At 39.9% G+C, this 17,616-nt stretch overlaps 2 protein-coding genes across 3 annotated transcripts in view; both read left to right on the top strand.

Moving 5' to 3' along the window:
• The window catches only part of LOC130203691 (zinc finger protein 385C-like), a 39,229-nt gene extending 31,387 nt beyond the window's left edge, over positions 1-7,842 (top strand). The window contains exons 4-8 of the mRNA XM_056430055.1: positions 2,589-2,772; positions 4,591-4,968; positions 5,061-5,263; positions 5,450-5,548; positions 6,015-7,842. Coding sequence (XP_056286030.1) covers positions 2,589-2,772; positions 4,591-4,968; positions 5,061-5,263; positions 5,450-5,548; positions 6,015-6,245 — 1,095 coding nt within the window. The 3' untranslated portion in view covers positions 6,246-7,842. The remainder of the gene's footprint in view (positions 1-2,588; positions 2,773-4,590; positions 4,969-5,060; positions 5,264-5,449; positions 5,549-6,014) is intronic.
• A 1,281-nt stretch (positions 7,843-9,123) lies between these two features.
• LOC130203956 (dnaJ homolog subfamily C member 7-like) lies at positions 9,124-16,752 on the top strand. 2 transcript variants are annotated; one of them, XM_056430423.1, is made up of 14 exons: positions 9,124-9,200; positions 11,275-11,363; positions 11,668-11,792; positions 11,951-12,064; positions 12,213-12,287; positions 12,648-12,766; positions 12,931-13,084; positions 13,259-13,423; positions 13,572-13,663; positions 13,754-13,827; positions 13,936-14,082; positions 14,174-14,329; positions 15,137-15,250; positions 15,398-16,752. In XM_056430423.1, the coding sequence occupies exons 1-14, from the start codon at positions 9,130-9,132 to the stop codon at positions 15,433-15,435; spliced, it is 1,533 nt and encodes a 510-aa protein (XP_056286398.1). In that variant the 5' UTR covers positions 9,124-9,129; the 3' UTR covers positions 15,436-16,752. The 2 variants fall into 2 exon arrangements, with proteins under 2 accessions (XP_056286398.1, XP_056286397.1); XM_056430422.1 differs by having other exon boundaries at positions 15,137-15,280.
• Positions 16,753-17,616: the final 864 nt, after the last annotated feature.

The following is a 17,616-nucleotide window of genomic DNA, read 5'->3' as shown; positions in this document are numbered from 1 at the left end:
TGCCCTTTTGTTGAAAATAGTTGTGGCTCACTGTGAATGGGCAAAGTTTGGGCATCAGTGGTGTGAGAATGCACAAAGCGGCTTGAATCAAGGTCAGCAGAGGCCAAGCAGCCCTGACTCTCTGCCGTCCCGGGACACTCATCCTACATGTTAATCTCTCGTGAAGTTGCTATGTTGGAACATAGTGAACACATACTACACTGGCGTGCCAGATAGTACGGTAGTATGCAGATTGGAGCCGACTCTTCCCTCTGACTCAGTTGAAATCTACGCTGAATGATTAGTGTGCACTGACATTCAACGTAGCCAAAGGGGCCGCTCACCCTTTGCTCAGCCCCGTGTCCCCCGCCACACACTTTGATCCATGATGGTACCCTTTCTGTTTGTGTAGCAGCAAAAGCTTCATGCAAAGTGTCGATGGGGAGAATCGCACCCCGCCACCATGCACAAAGTCACGAGAGGATCACCTCTGCACACTATGTACAGTGTGTGCCTGGAAACTGGATAATTTGAGCAATGACAAATTATCTAACAGTCTCGTGTGAAGCTGGATACTTGAAGCCGTGTTACACTGTTCAAAAATCAGACCCGGTTGATTTAGTTGTGCACTTGCGTTCTTCAAATGCACTCGTGTCGCAAAAATGTGTGCTCTTAAAGGTCAAGGATGATTAATGACTAATTTAATTTTAGTCATTAGTATTGTATTGTGTATGCATATATGTTGTATATATACATATATATTTTATTTTATATTTTACTTTGTATACTTCTTGTATACATCTATATCTTTCATCCCTGTTTTTTATATTTTCTTTTTTATTCTCGTGTGTTTAGTTTATTGGTGCTGCTACTGCTACGACAAATTTCCCCTTGGGGATTAATAAAGTATTTATCTATCTATCTATCTATCATCTATCTTATCGTTTATGTTTTTGTTATTAACAAATCCCATGAAAAGAAGAAAACTAAGAATTTCCTAATTCAGAGAATATCTCGACTATGTCTGTGTGCCCTTTCATTCCTGTGTAAATATATTTTTAAATGTCACTAATAGTATAAATATAGTTGATTTTATAACCGCTGGTTACTGTCATTTTGAGCATATTACTAAAATGGCGACCATTTTTAGTGGCTGATTAATACACATTCGTCCCTTTGTAATGAATCCCAGTGCCCACGTTCATGGAATAAAGGAAGATGCAGTGCTGCTCACTTTTATTCGTTTTTTGACAACAATAGAGGCTTGATGGCATATGAACGAAATACATGTATATCAGGCTTTGGGCTACTCAGAACATACTTGTTACGAATATCAATTAATTGTTGGTTTTGGACTTTCCATCAGATTTATTCACAATGAGAACATTTTGGAATATTTCCGAACCTTTCTTTTAAAACTTCTATTTTTGTTAACTTGATGTCATTTATAGTTTAGCTAGTTTAGAGAGTAGGTTATAGGCCTTCTTTTGTTTTAAGAGAGAACACTGGCATGTCAGTCACAGTAAAGAAAAAGCACAGATGTAAATAATCCAATGAATGATGACGTAATCCTACAATGCTGCTTCCGTTTCTGAGTCTTGGTGTTGTACATGCTGGCTCACTGTCACGGCTTACTGGAACACCTAAATAGCACAGAGCCATCTCTCATGTTATTAGTAACACCTGTGCTGTTCCTCCAATGACAACTGAACATCGTTGCTGTGAAAAAGGCCTATTTACCGAATATAAAGAACCCTCTATAAAAGTTACTTTTTATTCAGTATTGAACAACAAACGGGTGTCTCGATCCAAAGTTTCAGTCTTGTCTTATTTTGAAGTCCATGTGTCACCTGTTTCTGTCACGGGTGTCGTAGCGAGAGAGGACCCAAATGCCGACAATTGTTCGACCGAAATTTGTCATGAAGATGGCTCAGTCATCATATGAAATCGTCTTAATTATTAAATCCAACTGCTATAAAACATATTGTGCTGATAAATATTGTTGTAGAAAATTAGAAACAAAGCAATCAAAAAAACTGCTACTTTATTTCTTCATTATTATTTACATTATTGCGGTTTGTGGTACAAACGCCATAATGTATAGATTTGCTGTGTTGTACGGAGATAAATGTTTTTCTGCTTCAGTTGTTTCAGTCTTGGTGCACTTCTACTTGCTGGCTCTTGCGTTATCTACAAGCATCCAGAGGCCTTCTGGGCACTGCCCCAAATTTGTTTTCAGAGGAAGGCGTCGGGGGCATTTTGTGTTGCAGGATATACACACAGGCCATTTTCTGTCACAATGAATCAGTGGAAAGATAAGCCAGTTAGTTTAGAGGATGGTACTGAGATGCCATGAGCCCAACCGATGCTCATTTGTGCAAAGCCGTGACGACGATGATGATCGAAATGCCGATGTGACTCTTCCTCCAAGTCAAATGCTCAATCGCATTATTTATCCCTGACTCCATGGAAGCATGTGAAGCCAGAGAGGTGGAACAGATGGAAAGATTACAGTTTACTGATTTCATGCTGTCCTTCATTAATTTAATCATGTCAGTGATTCTGTTCATACCCTTTATACTGAGTGTGTGTGTGTGTGTCACGGTCAGATCCAGGCGGAGGCCCACTACAAAGGTCACAAACATGCTCGCAAGATGAAGGCCTTGGAGACTCAGAGGAAGCGGCAGAAGAACGGTCACAGTTCGACAACAACAGGAAGAGACAGAGGCCGAGAGAGGAGGATGATGGGAAGAGGGACAGTGCCCATGGACTCCCATTTGAAAGACATAAAAGGTATAAATCGTTCTCTATTTAAAGGCACTGCATCCTCTGAGTAATAAGTCGTCATTGGTGAGCCGTAAGCACTAAGTCTTGGGTCGCTGCCACTCAGCTGGCTAATTACCAGCTATTACCTGTCCTGCTATCATTGGCTCTGTCAGATAGTTAATTACTCTCATCAAGCAAAGATGAGAAAGCCTTAAAGAGATGCTATTTGAAGAGAGATGTAGTGTTGTTACTTACTTGTAGTTATTTCTTAGCTGTGCATTAACAGTGGCTCAACACCACTCTTCATTGTAGGAGAAGTTCTAAACGTCTGAGGACCAGGTCCCTTCTCGTCTGAGGTATAAAGTGAAAGTGTCTTTTGTTCCTGATGCACTGCACAAAACATGTTGTTGTGCGAGCTAGGATATGCCCTCCCTCTCCTTATGCTTGTGACCTAGCTCTTTACTTGGCTCTGTAATTATCACCAACAAAAACACATAAAACATGCCATGTGCAACTTTCTATTGTTTATGTAAACTGCACTTGTGAAGCTTACCCCAAACCGTTCTTTAATTCCCAGATAGAATACTGAGGACATGAGTGTCCTTATTGGAAGCTCCAGCCCTTTTGATGCTTTCCATGTTCTTAATGTTATAGATATTTGATCTTCTGCATCATTGCCTACTCAAGAGCTGCTATGAGAGCAACAGCTTTGCTTTCTTTTACTCACTTCACTTCTCATTCTGTCTGACTTAAAAATGTCAGCCTCTTCCTTTCTTTACGCTGTCCAGCATTCCTTTTAATTATTGATCTCCCCCCTCCAATTTTGTTCCAGCACCTATCAATTTCCATCAAAGCCCACAATGATAAGCTTGTTACATTCAGCAGTTGCCATGGTTTTTGATTGATGGTGACAGAGAGAGCTGCAGCAGGGGGAGCGAACAATGATGAGATGGAGGAAGAATGATTGGGATGGCAGGAAAAAGAAGGAAAAGATACTAAAATTTAAAGAGGGATGATGGCACAAAGAAGAGAAAGGATCACCAGATGTAAAGAAAACAGAAAGCAGAAGAAAAACAGAGTTGATCTACAGAGCAGGATCTCTGATATCTACACATGTACATACATAAATACACACACATACATCGATATAAATATACAGATACTCAAAACTTCATAACTCAAAAAGTATTAAACCGAATCGCATGCAATTTGGTGGGATGATTGGTTATTATCCGGGGACCATTTGATTAGATGTTGGGATCGATCGGGTCAAAGGTCAAGGTCATGAAAGGTCAAAATCTTCTTTTTACCATAGCGCGGTCAATTTGTATCCAATTGGCATGGAACTAATGTCAGAATGTTCACATGACATCAAGCTCCCCACACTCTTCTGCCAAGTACCAACAAAGTGGCTGCAGCGAAGGCATGCGCTCTACCGAGTGCCCGTTCTAGTTATATGCTATTACAGCCACATTAAAGTGTGTCTTCTCCCTGTTTAACATTCATACACAGTATATAAACATTTTTTAAAGTGTTTACATACTGCGTATGCATGTTAAACCGGGGGATTTAATATAAAGTGTTCCCACAATGGCTTGATGTGTGTTCATTGAAATATTGTCAAATACCCTCAATATTGTCTGACTTCTCAAGATGCAAACAATTGAAGCTGCTATAATTAATACTTATATTCTTTGAGAGCACCAATTGTCACCAACATAATAATGTCACATTCATATTTTCTCTAATTCTTATCCGGAAAAATACCAAGAAAAATATCATATTATAAAACCAATTCTGAATGGGCTCGTAGTGCAACTTCCATGTGTATTCATTCATCCACAGGCCTACGTACTTCTTCCCAACCTGCACAGCAGCAACCAGAAAACATCCAGGAAAGCTTGCTGGAACCCACCACGCCCTCAAAGCCTCCATCCACAGACTCCTCCTCACTCCGTTCTCCTCAGCTCTCCCCACTAATCTCCCCTGGCACTCAGCTCAATGATCTGCCTTCGGACAGTCCGCCTGCGGACGGGTGCAGCCCGGCCAACGGTTCAAACCCAATCTCTGACCCTCAGGGGAGCACCACGGCAGGTGAGGAGGAGGAGGAGTTGGTGAAGGTGGAAGAAGCTAAAGAGGCCAAGACCGACACAAAAACTCTTCACTGTCCCACGTGCAAAGTCACAGTCAATTCCAGCTCCCAGTTGGAGTCTCACTGCAGTGGTATGTTCTAAAATACTACTGCTGTTACTTAATTCAATTTTGTACGTGTCTGACTCTCACATTCAGTCCTCCTCTTTGTTTGGCTGAATCAGGCTCTAGGCATAAGCAGATGCTTGATGGTCACCACAGCAGCCCGTCACAACGCAGGTTCAAGATGACATCATCGCACAGGCCCACCGGCCGAATGAGGCAGCGAATGGGAAACAAGACCAGATCCGTTGTGGGTGTATCCAGCAAGCCGTTTCACTGTGAATTGTGCCAGGTGTCAGTCAACTCAGAGACACAGCTGAAGCAGGTATGTGGGTTTATCCTTGACGAAGGAATGTGGCTAATGTTACTAATCACTAAACTGCTGACCACTGTATACAATCTAGACATGTGGAATCCCTAACCTTTGTGTTCTGAAGGAAAACTACCCAGTGTGTTGGCTGTCAGAGCTGTCCTGAATGAATCACTTTATATTCCTGTTCCCTTTCTTTAGCACATGTGCAGCAGGAGGCACAAAGAGCGTTTGGCTGGGAAGCCTGTCAAGGCGAAGTTCACGCCCTATAATAAACTACAGTTCAGTTTTATTTTAGCGGTGAGAATTAGTCACACAGACACACACACACACACACACACAGAAACATTCGTAAGAAAATACACAACACATGCTAATGTTAAGCTCTTCTGTTGATGTGAAAACCACCATCTCGTCCAGACTAAAATATCTTAACAACTATTGGATTGACAGTTCATTTTGTTCATGTTTCCCAGGTATAAAAACATCTGACATTTTCGAAAATACCGTTATCCGGTCAAAATGTCAACATGTCGAGTACTTTGGTTTCTAACCTATTCCAAACACCTGCACAACTAGTGATGTCCCCATGTACTTAATTTGTAGGGCTAATTAACAAATATTATCGCGCTAAACTAAGATCTGAATGTGATTAACATTATGCATGCTTAACATTAGCCTGTTAACATTTTACAGCTTGACTATAGCATGGCTTCAGACTCTCTGTCTTGTTTAGACTGAATGTTCCTCTTGTTTTTGCTGTCAGACCAAACTAGCCTTGCAGAGGCAGCTATCGAAGGCCCTGCCGGCACGGTTCCTGACCAACCCCCTGAATCACCCTGCTTTGTGTGCCATGGCGCCTGGGCCCTTGGCGCTACGTCTGCCGCCGGGTCCCGCAGCCTTCTTCCATGGTCCACTGATCGGCCCCACACTCTTCAGGCCTGCCCCAGGACCTCTGAGGGCCACACATGCACCTATGATCTTCTCTCCTTACTAGCAATGAGCCACGCTCGGCTAGAGGACGGACAGTAGACCGGACCTAACCGAGCCACATCTGGACCAGCACTAAAGATTAGCTTGGTCGGAGGTCAAAGCACGGAACACCCTGAGGGAGACCTGTACAATGTTATGCCATGATAGCAGCATATCGGCATGTCGAGCTTGGCAGGTTGCGGTCATAAGCACAGTATGCACAATCCTCTGGTGTGCATTGAGATTTCCCTGCAGACTGACCAGTGAAGGACCATCGCGTAGCCGTTTCCCCTCAACAAACTTTTGAGTGCATGTTCCCCAGAGTCTGGACCCCTCTTGAAGCCATAATGACAAGAATCTTCTGGTTTTATTTATAGGATAGTAATAGGCTAATACACTAGAGTGTGTCAATGTGATGTGTTTGTTGCCAAAATTCTTTTGATTTCAGAGCTTTCTAGTTGTACTTGGAGAACAAGCACAATACTTCATTCCTGCTTTGAATCCAGATTTAAAGTGTCTATTTCCATATAACTACCACCTTCCTCCAATGAAAAAATAAAGGAGATTCATAACTTCCAATTGCTGAGGATATGACATCTCAACAATTGCATATCTTTACAGCTATTGTCTGATGTGGAGGCTTTCTCTGTATTTTGGATGGATACATTGTTGAGCTGAATCTGAGGGCCTAGTTGTGTGAGACTACATTTCCCAGAGTGCAGCAGCAGCAGCAATCAGTGTTTCTTATTAGGAGCACCTGTTGGGATTCTCTGATGCATTTTGTAAAGACAAGCAGCAGAGAGAGGACGCTTCAGGTCACGCCACGGTTCAACCCAAAGACGGCAATGGCGAAATGATTTGTTTAATTTCATGGTGTTTAAAAATGCTGATTTTGTGTTAAAAGAATATTTCATTTTGAGTTTGGAAAATGAAAAGTATAAAATGTTTAATTAAAATGTTTAATTTAAAATGTAATTTATGTTCTATCTTAAAGGTTACAACCTAATTCACTGGCAGAGCAATCGACGAACAAAAGAAAAATAAAAGAAAGATTAAGTTAGTAATTTGAGTTGTCTTCACGTCCTTTGGAAACGGTGAACAGGAGCTGAACTTGACATACATACTTTCTTTTTTTCTGTGTTTCTCTCTTCTCTGTGTTATGAGGTGACAATCAACCAACACCCTGCTATGATGCCAAGAATACTCGCCATATGGAGATAGACTTCATTTAATGCATACAATGAGATGGTTTGAATTAAAGTTATAAGATTTATGTGGATAGATAAGTTACGATTTACAGCTTGATGCTGTTTGTGCAATATGAAGATACAGGCTGGTGTGTGCTACTCCCCAAACTGTTAATGATTTTTTCACAGATATTTAAATATATCTTTTTTGTCTTTATTAAAAATGTTTTTTTTTATAGAGCTGTATTAAAAGAACATTCTTTAGAAATACCCTCTCACCTTCATTGTGCTGAATCATCCGAAGCAATATGTGTTTTTAAAGTGTCCCCTGGTAAAAATGATGATGACAAGTGTAACTGTGCATCAATTGCAATACTGTAAATGATTATGTGCACATGTCAATACTGTATTCTTTATGAACTCATAAATAGTCATGTTTTTTTACACAGTTGTGGTTTTTCTTTCTTCATATGCAAATACGATTCCCTAACCATTCATTTTAATTATACAGTGAATATTAGCTTACTTCATATATTAATATAGTTATGGACAATGACAGGGAAAGGTTCACTCAGTAATAACTTGTATCAGTATAATACTGTTCTTATATCACATAAATCAAAGATCAGTGAAGCAAAGTGACACTTCAGGGCAATCCTTTCAATAGACTGAAAACGACTTTTTTGAGTGAGAAAATATAACAAAACCAAAAGTGGGTACATTCCAAAGTACATTCCATACTTTATGATACTCTTCTGCCATCTAGTGGTACTTTGTAAGCACGAGCAATATAGAATCACCTGGAGATGGGAGATGCCGGTGATATTTCCTCCACTAATATACATCAAAATAAAAACACAGTTATGAATTTGAGTAGTTATTATGTGCTTCATTATAATGGTAGTACAACAAATTAAAAAAAACACATAAATATCTTTATAATTGAGGCACTAACCCCAAATTCGGTTTAGTTTGCATGACGAAGAGCAAATTCTGGACATACAGTGTTGTGTTTGTATATTTGCACAGAGCACTGTGCTATGCTGCCTTTTTTGACTGATGTTCAATTGTAAGGTCATTGTAGAAGGAGAAAGCTGATTTAATGGTGTGTTTTTTCACTGACAAACATGCAACGGTAGTGGAAGTGGGTTTTCTTTAGCTATTAATAACTAATTTCCGCTTGGGGATTCATAAAAGTGTATATTTTTATTTATATTTAATATGGACATCAGCCTAAAGATATAGAAAATTCGCAAGAACATGTCCCATTGTCGATCTGGTCACCACAAAGACTTACAAGCATGTAGAGTTTCAGATGACTGGATGTCAGTTCATGATTTAAAGAAAAAATAATAAAATACTCTATTTAGTTTGAGTATGCAATTTTCGAACGGAGGCCTAAAAAAAAGGTTTCGTTTTAAAAGGTTAAAGCAGCAGCATTATAGGTAGTCATTTTGTGTAACACTTATTTTTTTAATTAGAATGTTTGAATAAGAAAATATTCCTCGCATTTGATTAAATCGTATCGCAATATTGTAGATACAAGCTCTGCTTTGGGAAAGTTATATTTAAATATGTCATATTTTATATGCAACGTTTTACTTTTTTCGTCTGGCCTAGTTTATCATGACCTCAAAAAAGAAGAAGAGGAAGAAAAAAAGAACCAATCGCCGATTAGTTCCCGGAAATGACGTCAGTTCGTGTTCGTCCTTTCCAGAAAAAATGGCAGCTGTTGACATCGACGTGCCGGTGGACACAGAAGATCAAATCCGCAATCTGGACGACATGGATCGGTAATCATATAACCGCCCGCTGGTTTTTGTTTCGCTGCGTGTAAAATGTGAGAATCGCCCGGGATTCACTGACTGGACTCAACTGACAAGGATCCGTGACAACGGCGCGATGAGCCAGGAGACGAGCTAACTGGGCTAGCCTTCCGGGGGGAGAAACGGCACATTTAGAATCCGCAAAATCAGATATTTAACTGTGTTTTTTTTCATAGATGGCAGGCGTTTGTGTTTTTTGTGGTGTCGATAATTCACTTTACACCGCGCGGGTTGGATTCCTCAAAGTCACTTCCCTCCATTCGTCAAGAGAGGCTCGCTGAGATGATCGGCGTGTCTTCGCCGGGGTCCCGAGACACGCTCGGCTAACGCACCGTTAGCTTCGTCCAACAATGAATGTATTTGGAGTGTCGCTGGTTCATCGGCCGGTTTGAACACGTTTTTAAATATAAACCCGAGGAATAAAGTATTAGTTAGTGCGGTCTGTTGCTGGGCAGTTAGCTAGGTTAACACGTCCCCTTTCTAGAAAGTTCCACAAGAGGCTGACGGACAGATTAACCTCACTTGCTTTTTTCTTGCACCGTCAGATACAGTTGGAGTCATTATTTAACTTTTTTAAATTCTCGAAACATCTAAAACGTTCTCAGTTATTTAAATTGAAGTCTTGTCCCGCGGGGATAGCTCGTGTGTTTTGTTTTGGTGTCCTATCACATAACCTAAATCAACTGTGTTACATAAGTAACGTTAACGACGTCGTTTGAGATTGAAATAATCCCAGAAAACATAATGAGTCATTGTTCAGGAAGATTAATCAGGTAAATTAACTGCAGGTGTCACTGTCACACTTAATTTCAAAGTGTTTTAGAATTTGTTTGATAACATTTTTATATTTAATTTAATTTGTCATTAGTATTATATTGTGTATGCATATATGTTGTATAGATACATATATATTTTATTTTATATTTTACTTTGTATACTTCTTGTATACATCTTTATCTTTCATCCCTGTTTTTTATATTTTATTTTTTATTCTTGTGTGTTTAGTTCATTGGTGCTGCTACTGTTACGACAAATTTCCCCGTGGGGATTAATAAAGTGCATATCTATCTATCTATCTAACAGCGTTTCGTCACTAAAGTGGCAAAGAGTTTGGTGACAATATCGTATTATTTTATAACATAAATCTGAAATTATATTTTGATAATCCTAAAATTAAAGGGGATATATTTACAATAAATTGAATGTTTAAATATGTCACTACAGGCATCTCCATCTCCATGTCTCTCTTGTCTCTTCTCTTGTCTTGTTTTTGTTTTTTTTGAACTTTTGACATTTGAAATTCAAAGTAAGTCCCCTTATTTTAGCGTTATTCTGCTGCCCTGCTGTGCCCCTCTGTGTGTATATTTATGAACAGGCACTGTTGTTGGAGTGCGCGCGCTGTGTTGCAGATAAAAAACAAAAGTACACGATATAGATGCGTGTTCTGCGGATATTTAGGATTTCAAAGATTGGAATTCTAGTCTTAATTTTAGTACAAAACATAAAGGCTGTTGCTTATTTAACATTATTTGTTGTTTCCATTGAAATGAAACTATTCATCTCCTAAAATTAATTTAATTTCTAAGTCTTCGGATAACATGACAGCGCCACAGGCTCCAGTGTTTTTTGGTTTGTCTGTTCTGAGCTACTGTAGAAACACGGCGGTGCAAGATAGAAGAGGACCGGCTCCCTGTCTAGACATGAATGACTCATTCTAAGCTAACACAATCTTACGGTTCTGTTTATACACTTATAAACATATACTTGTGAATAGTATATTCTATATCGGCTAATTAATTTCTCTACTCACTGGACCGTTGGATCCTCTACAGACATTCTTAATGGAATCAAAGCTATTTTAATTCATTTTATTTATTTAACAAGCCAGCAGCATGTGCAATTTACATTTGTTGATTGGAATAATCCGTTCTGACTGTCATCTCGATTTTTAAAAAAACAAAACGTGTTTATCTTCTAATTACTGATGGGTAAAGCATCTGTTTCACCCTGACGTTTCTTTGTTGTCGTTTTCTCTCTGCAGTGAGGCTGAAGGCTTCAAAGAGCAAGGAAATGCATTCTACAGCCAGAAAGATTACTCTGAGGCTTTCAACTTTTACACTAAGGCCATAGGTGAGATTACCACGAATTACTCTCAACCTGGAGACCAATCTTTGTGCGTACTTTTCCGTTAAGAAATGCAAATAGTCTCTTCTTGTCACACCTCTCCCACCACATCAGCAAAACAAATAACAGTGAATTTCTCTCAACACTTGAGTCAAGAAATGCTCCCTATATGGACCTAAAAACTTTATCGGGACCATCTTGACTCCTCCCATTTTTAGGGACTTAGAATATAACTGCATAATGTATTTGTAGTCTGTACCCACAAATCGGTTTGCCTGTATGACATGGGTTTTCTTTCTTTTGTCTCAAGATGTAAGCCCCAAGAATGCCAGTTATTATGGCAACAGGGCAGCCACCCTCATGATGCTCTTTCGCTTTCGAGAGGCCCTGGAAGATTCCCAGCAGGCTGTGCGGCTGGATGAATGTTTCATGAAGGTCGGTCTGAACATCATCTTCATTCTCATCATTGCCTACCTCTTATTGTCTTAAACACGACAGCTGAACCTGCAGAAGAGCATATAGCATGTAACAGTTTTTTGTGTGTGTTTTTTTACAAAGTCCTAAGAAGGAAATGTGCTCCTCCTGTCCCACAGGGTCATCTACGTGAGGGAAAATGCCACTTGACGTTGGGAAATGCCATGGCGGCTAATCGCTGCTTTCAGAAGGTTTTGGAGCTGGAGCCCAGCAACAGAGAGGCCCAGCAAGAGGTGGGGATCCCCTGAACCGGTCCCAATTTATTTATGTGGTAACTGTATCGGAGCGCCTTGAATTGCATACTGAGCACAGGATTGGAGCCAAAGTCTGAATCATGCTACTCAAGCTGGTCTGTTAACATTTGTATTTTTTATATTTTAGAATAAGACTGCAGCGACTCTCCTGGAGTACGAGAGAATGGCGGGCATTGGCTTTGAAAAGCGGGATTTCAGAACGGTACTTTACACCTTTCTCTTCTTTTACTCTCAAACGACACACATTTGTCATGTGATCAAACAACTAGTTGTTGGCTAGTTGTTCATATACGGTCCATCCAATGTGAATTATCAATATGCTTTGGCTTGTAATAAGCATCAGATTTAAGCTCAATTTGACAAAACATTTTTTGGAATTTAGTATGCTATTTGCATACACTTGTTTGACTGAATTCAAAAAATGTTAACAATGAATAATAACATAATGATTTATTATTGAATTAATATATAGCTTTTACATAGCTCCAAATATCTGCATTTCTTTCATGAATGAATGTGAGGCTCACGTGTAACAGATGAAGCGGCTCTTGTCCTGATCCAGGTGGTGTACTGCATGGACCGGGCCTTAGCTGTGGCTGCTGCCTGCCACCGCTTCAAAATCATCAAGGCTGAGTGTCTGGCCCTGCTGGGCCGCTATCCAGAAGCCCAATCCGTAGCAAGGTAGGAACAACTGGTGTCAGATTCATGGTGCGTCATAGCTTTGTTACAGCAATGCACATGTGTCCTGAGTGCAGAGTCTGCTTTAGTAACTGACCAATCAGAAGGATGGATTTAAGTCAACAGATCCTTCACAGAAGATCTTTTAACAACACTTTCTTTTACAGCGATATCTTGCGAATGGATGCCACAAACGCAGACGCACTCTACGTCCGAGGCCTGTGTCTCTACTACGAGGACTGCATCGATAAAGCTGTTCAGTTCTTCGTCCAGGCCCTGCGTATGGCACCTGACCACGAAAAGGCCCGGTTAGCCTGCAGGGTAAGATGATCATATGGTCTTGTTCTTTCTCATTTTATTGGACGAAAAAATAAACGGCCAGGTTCGAGAGAGGCTGAGATACCAAACATCTTTTTCGTGGCTCAGATTTCACTGCAAGTGTGAGTAGATGTTTGAAAAAAGACAATATGATAACCTGTTCTCTTCCTCAATCAGAATGCCAAAGCCTTAAAAGCCAAGAAAGACGAGGGCAACCAGGCATTTAAGAACTGCAGCTATGACAGAGCCTACCAGCTATATACTGAAGCCCTGACGATAGATCCCAACAACATCAAGACCAACGCTAAACTCTACTGCAACAGAGCCACCGCAGGAGCAAAGGTAAAAGGCGACACATCGACACATTACCAGTCGGAGGCATTTGGTCATTTATGCCGTCTCGGCTTCAAAATAGCAGCCGTGCATTGTGCTTCTGCTTTTCTAACTCTTTAATCGGTTCACTGTCGTTTACTTTTTTCCTCATCAATAGCTGAAGAAACTGAATGAAGCCATTGACGACTGCACCAGTGCAATAAAACTAGATGACACTTACATCAAGGCCTACTTAAGAAGAGCTCAGTGGTATGCTGCACAAGTCAATACGAGTTAATGTTTTCCTAGTTTCTGTGTTCAGCACTGAGAGGTTTTCGAGTGACGTTGTCTGTTCCACAGTTACATGAACACCGAGCAGTATGAGGAAGCTGTGCGGGACTATGAAAAAGTTTACCAGACGGAAAAAACAACAGGTAAGCTGTCTTTTAAGCTCTTTGCACTTTCCCCTTAATTAGTCTTTAGCTTAACTGATACTCCAGCTGGCCAGTTTTGTTCCACATACTCCTGTGTTATTCCTCCAGATCACAAGCATATGTTGAAGACTGCACAGCTGGAGCTGAAGAAGAGCAAGAGGAAAGATTTCTACAAAGTGCTGGGGATCGGCAAGACCGCCACCGAGGACGAGATCAAAAAAGCCTACCGCAAGCGGGCCCTCATGCATCACCCAGGTAGACCTCTTTGCCTTCTCACAGATATGCAGGAAACCACCCGTAATTACATTTTATGGTTATTTATCTAAATGGTGTTATGGTCTTGCAGACCGTCATAGTGCAGCAACTCCTGAGGTACAGAAGGAGGAGGAGAAGAAATTCAAGGAGGTCGGCGAGGCCTTCACTGTGCTCTCCGACCCGAAGAAAAAGATGCGCTACGACAGTGGGCATGACCTGGATGAAGAAAGCTCCTTCGATGGCGGAGGTAAATGTTTCAAGTTTTTTTCTGATCTTTGGCCAGATTTATATTCAACCTGCAGATCATGAGCGGGATAAAAGAGAACATACAAAAGTCATCTATTGCACGCTGTTAATGAATACAAATAAATCTTCATTAATGACTGAATAGACCTTTTTCACAGCTGACAAGTTGACTTGTTGCAGCAAAAGCAGAGTTGTGAATAATAACTTAAGTTTGTAGCCAGAGGTTTTGCACTGCAAATATTCAATTCAGATCAGCGGTCTAAACGAATGAATAGGGTTTGTTTCAACACATGTTGAAATTAAACCCTGCATATGTGGCCAAAGACAAAGTCAATCACGCAAAATTAGCGACAAAAGACTTGACTACAAATACGATACAATTAACTGCGACCAAATTATCAATCTGAACATTTATCAAAATAGTGTATGAAATAGGCCACAATACCATACACAGAATATCATGACATTTCTAAAAAAAAATGTGTGTGTGTATATATATATATACAGTATTCAAACTTATTCTGCTCCATTTATTCTCATAGAATTCCTCATGAATGAACTCAACCTATGAGAACAGAAACCTATATAGTTATTGTGATTTTAGGTGTTAAGCACTACACCGAAGTCAATAACCCAACTGTATCTACCTTTTTCGTGGTCTCGTGGTTCCAGTTTCTCTCTGTAGTGTACAGACACATATATTGATGGCGTGTCCAGGATCTCAAATGGCTTTGTCCTCCATCTTGTCCTTCCAGAAGCTTGTCGTGACCAGCTAATCCCAATATATTTGCATTTGTTTTCTCTCTAGATTTTGATGCAAACAACATCTTCAGGGCTTTCTTTGGCGGCCATGGTGGTGGAGGAGGAGGAGGCGGCCATGGTGGTGGAGGAGGAGGAGGAGGCCATGGTGTTGGAGGAGGAGGTGGGGGATTTAGTTTTGATTCCAGTCCAGGTATTTAGACATGCCGTTTAGACATAATTTTGTTTATTCAACAACAGGAAAATGTATCAGAAAGTTTATGATATTAACCTACATCTCTTCTTTTTTTCTCCCTCCTCCATCCCCAAGATTCTGGACCTGGAAATTTCTTTTTCCAATTTGGCTAAAGTGAAGGTGCATGCGGGAAAATGCAGCACTGCAGTGGAAAGTTGGACCCACACTCACCTCCTGATGCTCATACTCCCGAGTGTCTCGCAAAACCTACCCAATATTCTTTTCAAAGAGGTTTTTGATTACTGCATTCACATCTAAATTTACTCAAAAAAACGGTGGGAAGAAAAATTAAGAGACTTTAGTTAAGAATTAACAATGTAAATAAAGAAGTGCTTCAGAAGTCTTTTTTTAAGAGGTTTGGATCAGCTGATCAGCATGTCCCTGTTGCCAAAATCAAAATGATATTGGAGGAAAAATCTTATAAAACTGACTCAACCTTCATAAAGGTGAACAGTAGTAAGAAATACAATGGAAGTTTAAACATCATGGTTGATTAGTAGATTAGAAGACATAACATGGCATACGTTTTATGGTTCTCCTGGGACAGCATGTCTCTGTAGAGCATGAGTCAATGTACTGTGGAAGTTCAATGTAAAAACTGACCTCAGGACAGCCTGTTTAGGACAATGCTGGTCTCTTGCGAGTGTGTTCAGGTTTTATTGGCTCATTTGCCAAATATAGAATCGATGTGCAGGGTTTTCGTTTCTTCTCCATGCTGCATTGTATATTTGACTCGAATGTAAAGTGTTTTGTGTCCATAAATTGTTTTCTCCTTCAGTCTTCCCTCGGTCTTTATATTTATTGTACTGTATATTCTAACCTGTTTACAGCAGAATGCCAGTTCATTGTCTTCCTCCTTTTTTCAGACACATTTTTTATGTTTTCCACATCATCCTCCTTTTTTTTTTCTCAGATTGATGTACTTTCTTTCTGAAACGGTCCCAAATCAGCAACACCTGCAGATTTCCTCTTTAAAGCACCGACCACACAGCTGTCCCACCGTCCCGATCAAGTGGTGTCTTACCAGAATGAATCAACCTAAATCAAAAGCCGCAGAGCTTGTCCTATTTGCAAAAGGCAACAGCTACACTTATAATGTATGTTTTTGTTTTTATGCACTTACACTGGACTTATTCCATATCTGCCCAGTGACTAAATGAAATTTGCACGTCAATTCTTTATCCCATCAAACACAAAAGACTTCGTCATCAATCGCACCGAGCTGTCGCCCAGCCATACTCATCATGCTCGTTCTGTCAGTCCAGCCCTTCCCCTACTTGTTCCACCTGTTTCAAAGGGGCGCTTATAGTAGGTTAGAAGCTTCTTTTCATTGTTCTCTCACTGATCTATGTATCATTTTAAAAAGGTGTCACGGTATTAACGATATGCTTTTCTTATTGCGAAAAATAAAGGCTCGTCTTTTACTGTAATGTTGGACTTATTTTCTCAAAGTATTGTTATGCTACTTTTATTTACGTTTAAGGACCCATATACTTTTTTAAAAATACTTTTATAAAGCAAATCTTTGTACACAGAAACTGCCTTTTGACGAGCCCTCTGGATTTCCTTTTGGTTGTGGTGTCGCATCTAAACTATAATATAGACGTCACAGTTTTGGACACACTTTCTAAATGTGTCCCAGTTTCAACAGGTTGCAGTGTAGGTGAATGACATCCATCTGAGAGTAAATATGAACCCAAACTCTTGCCTCCCAATGCAATTCTGTTGAAAACAGAAATATAAAGAGGTATTTTTTGCATTAAAGCATGTTCTAGGAGAAACCCAAAATACAAGTATGAACCTGGAAATGTGAATAATATGTCTCCTTTAAGGAGTACTTCTTCCAACATTGTCTATAGATACCTATAACATAATCAAATATGAAATATAATTAGACAATTACAACAATATAAAGAAAACATACCCCAAAGTAACATGAAAACTAAAAGTCATAACATTAAATGCAAATTACAAGTGAAATGGTGTGCTCTCCTTATTACCTTCGCATTGAAAATGCGGAAGGTTATGTTTTGATCGCCGTGTATTTATTTATTTATTTGTATGCGTGTTAATCGCATAACACAAAAAGTATTAAACCGAATCGCATGAAATTTAGTGGGATGATTGGTTATTATCCGGGGACCATTTGATTAGATTTTGGGATTGATCGGGTCAAAGGTCAAGGTCATGCAAAGGTCAAAATCTTCTTTTTACCATAGCACGGTCAATTTTTATCCAATTGGCATGCAACTAATGCCAAAATGTTCATAATTCAATGCCCAATCTTTTGATAT

This window comes from Pseudoliparis swirei, chromosome 13 (assembly GCF_029220125.1).
Source record: "Pseudoliparis swirei isolate HS2019 ecotype Mariana Trench chromosome 13, NWPU_hadal_v1, whole genome shotgun sequence".
In the NCBI taxonomy this organism is placed as follows: Eukaryota; Metazoa; Chordata; class Actinopteri; order Perciformes; family Liparidae; genus Pseudoliparis; species Pseudoliparis swirei.
Note: the sequence above shows the minus strand (reverse complement) of the source record. Positions and strands in the feature narration are given on the sequence as shown.

Excerpts from the sequence above, each read along its gene's own strand:
- LOC130203956 (XM_056430422.1), top strand. The coding sequence starts at position 9,130 with ATGGCAGCTGTTGACATCGACGTGCCGGTGGACACAGAAGATCAAATC. Across the intron at positions 13,424-13,571 it reads GAGCCACCGCAGGAGCAAAG|CTGAAGAAACTGAATGAAGC; the intron begins GTAAAAGGCGAC and ends CCTCATCAATAG. Across the intron at positions 13,828-13,935 it reads CCAGACGGAAAAAACAACAG|ATCACAAGCATATGTTGAAG; the intron begins GTAAGCTGTCTT and ends TTATTCCTCCAG.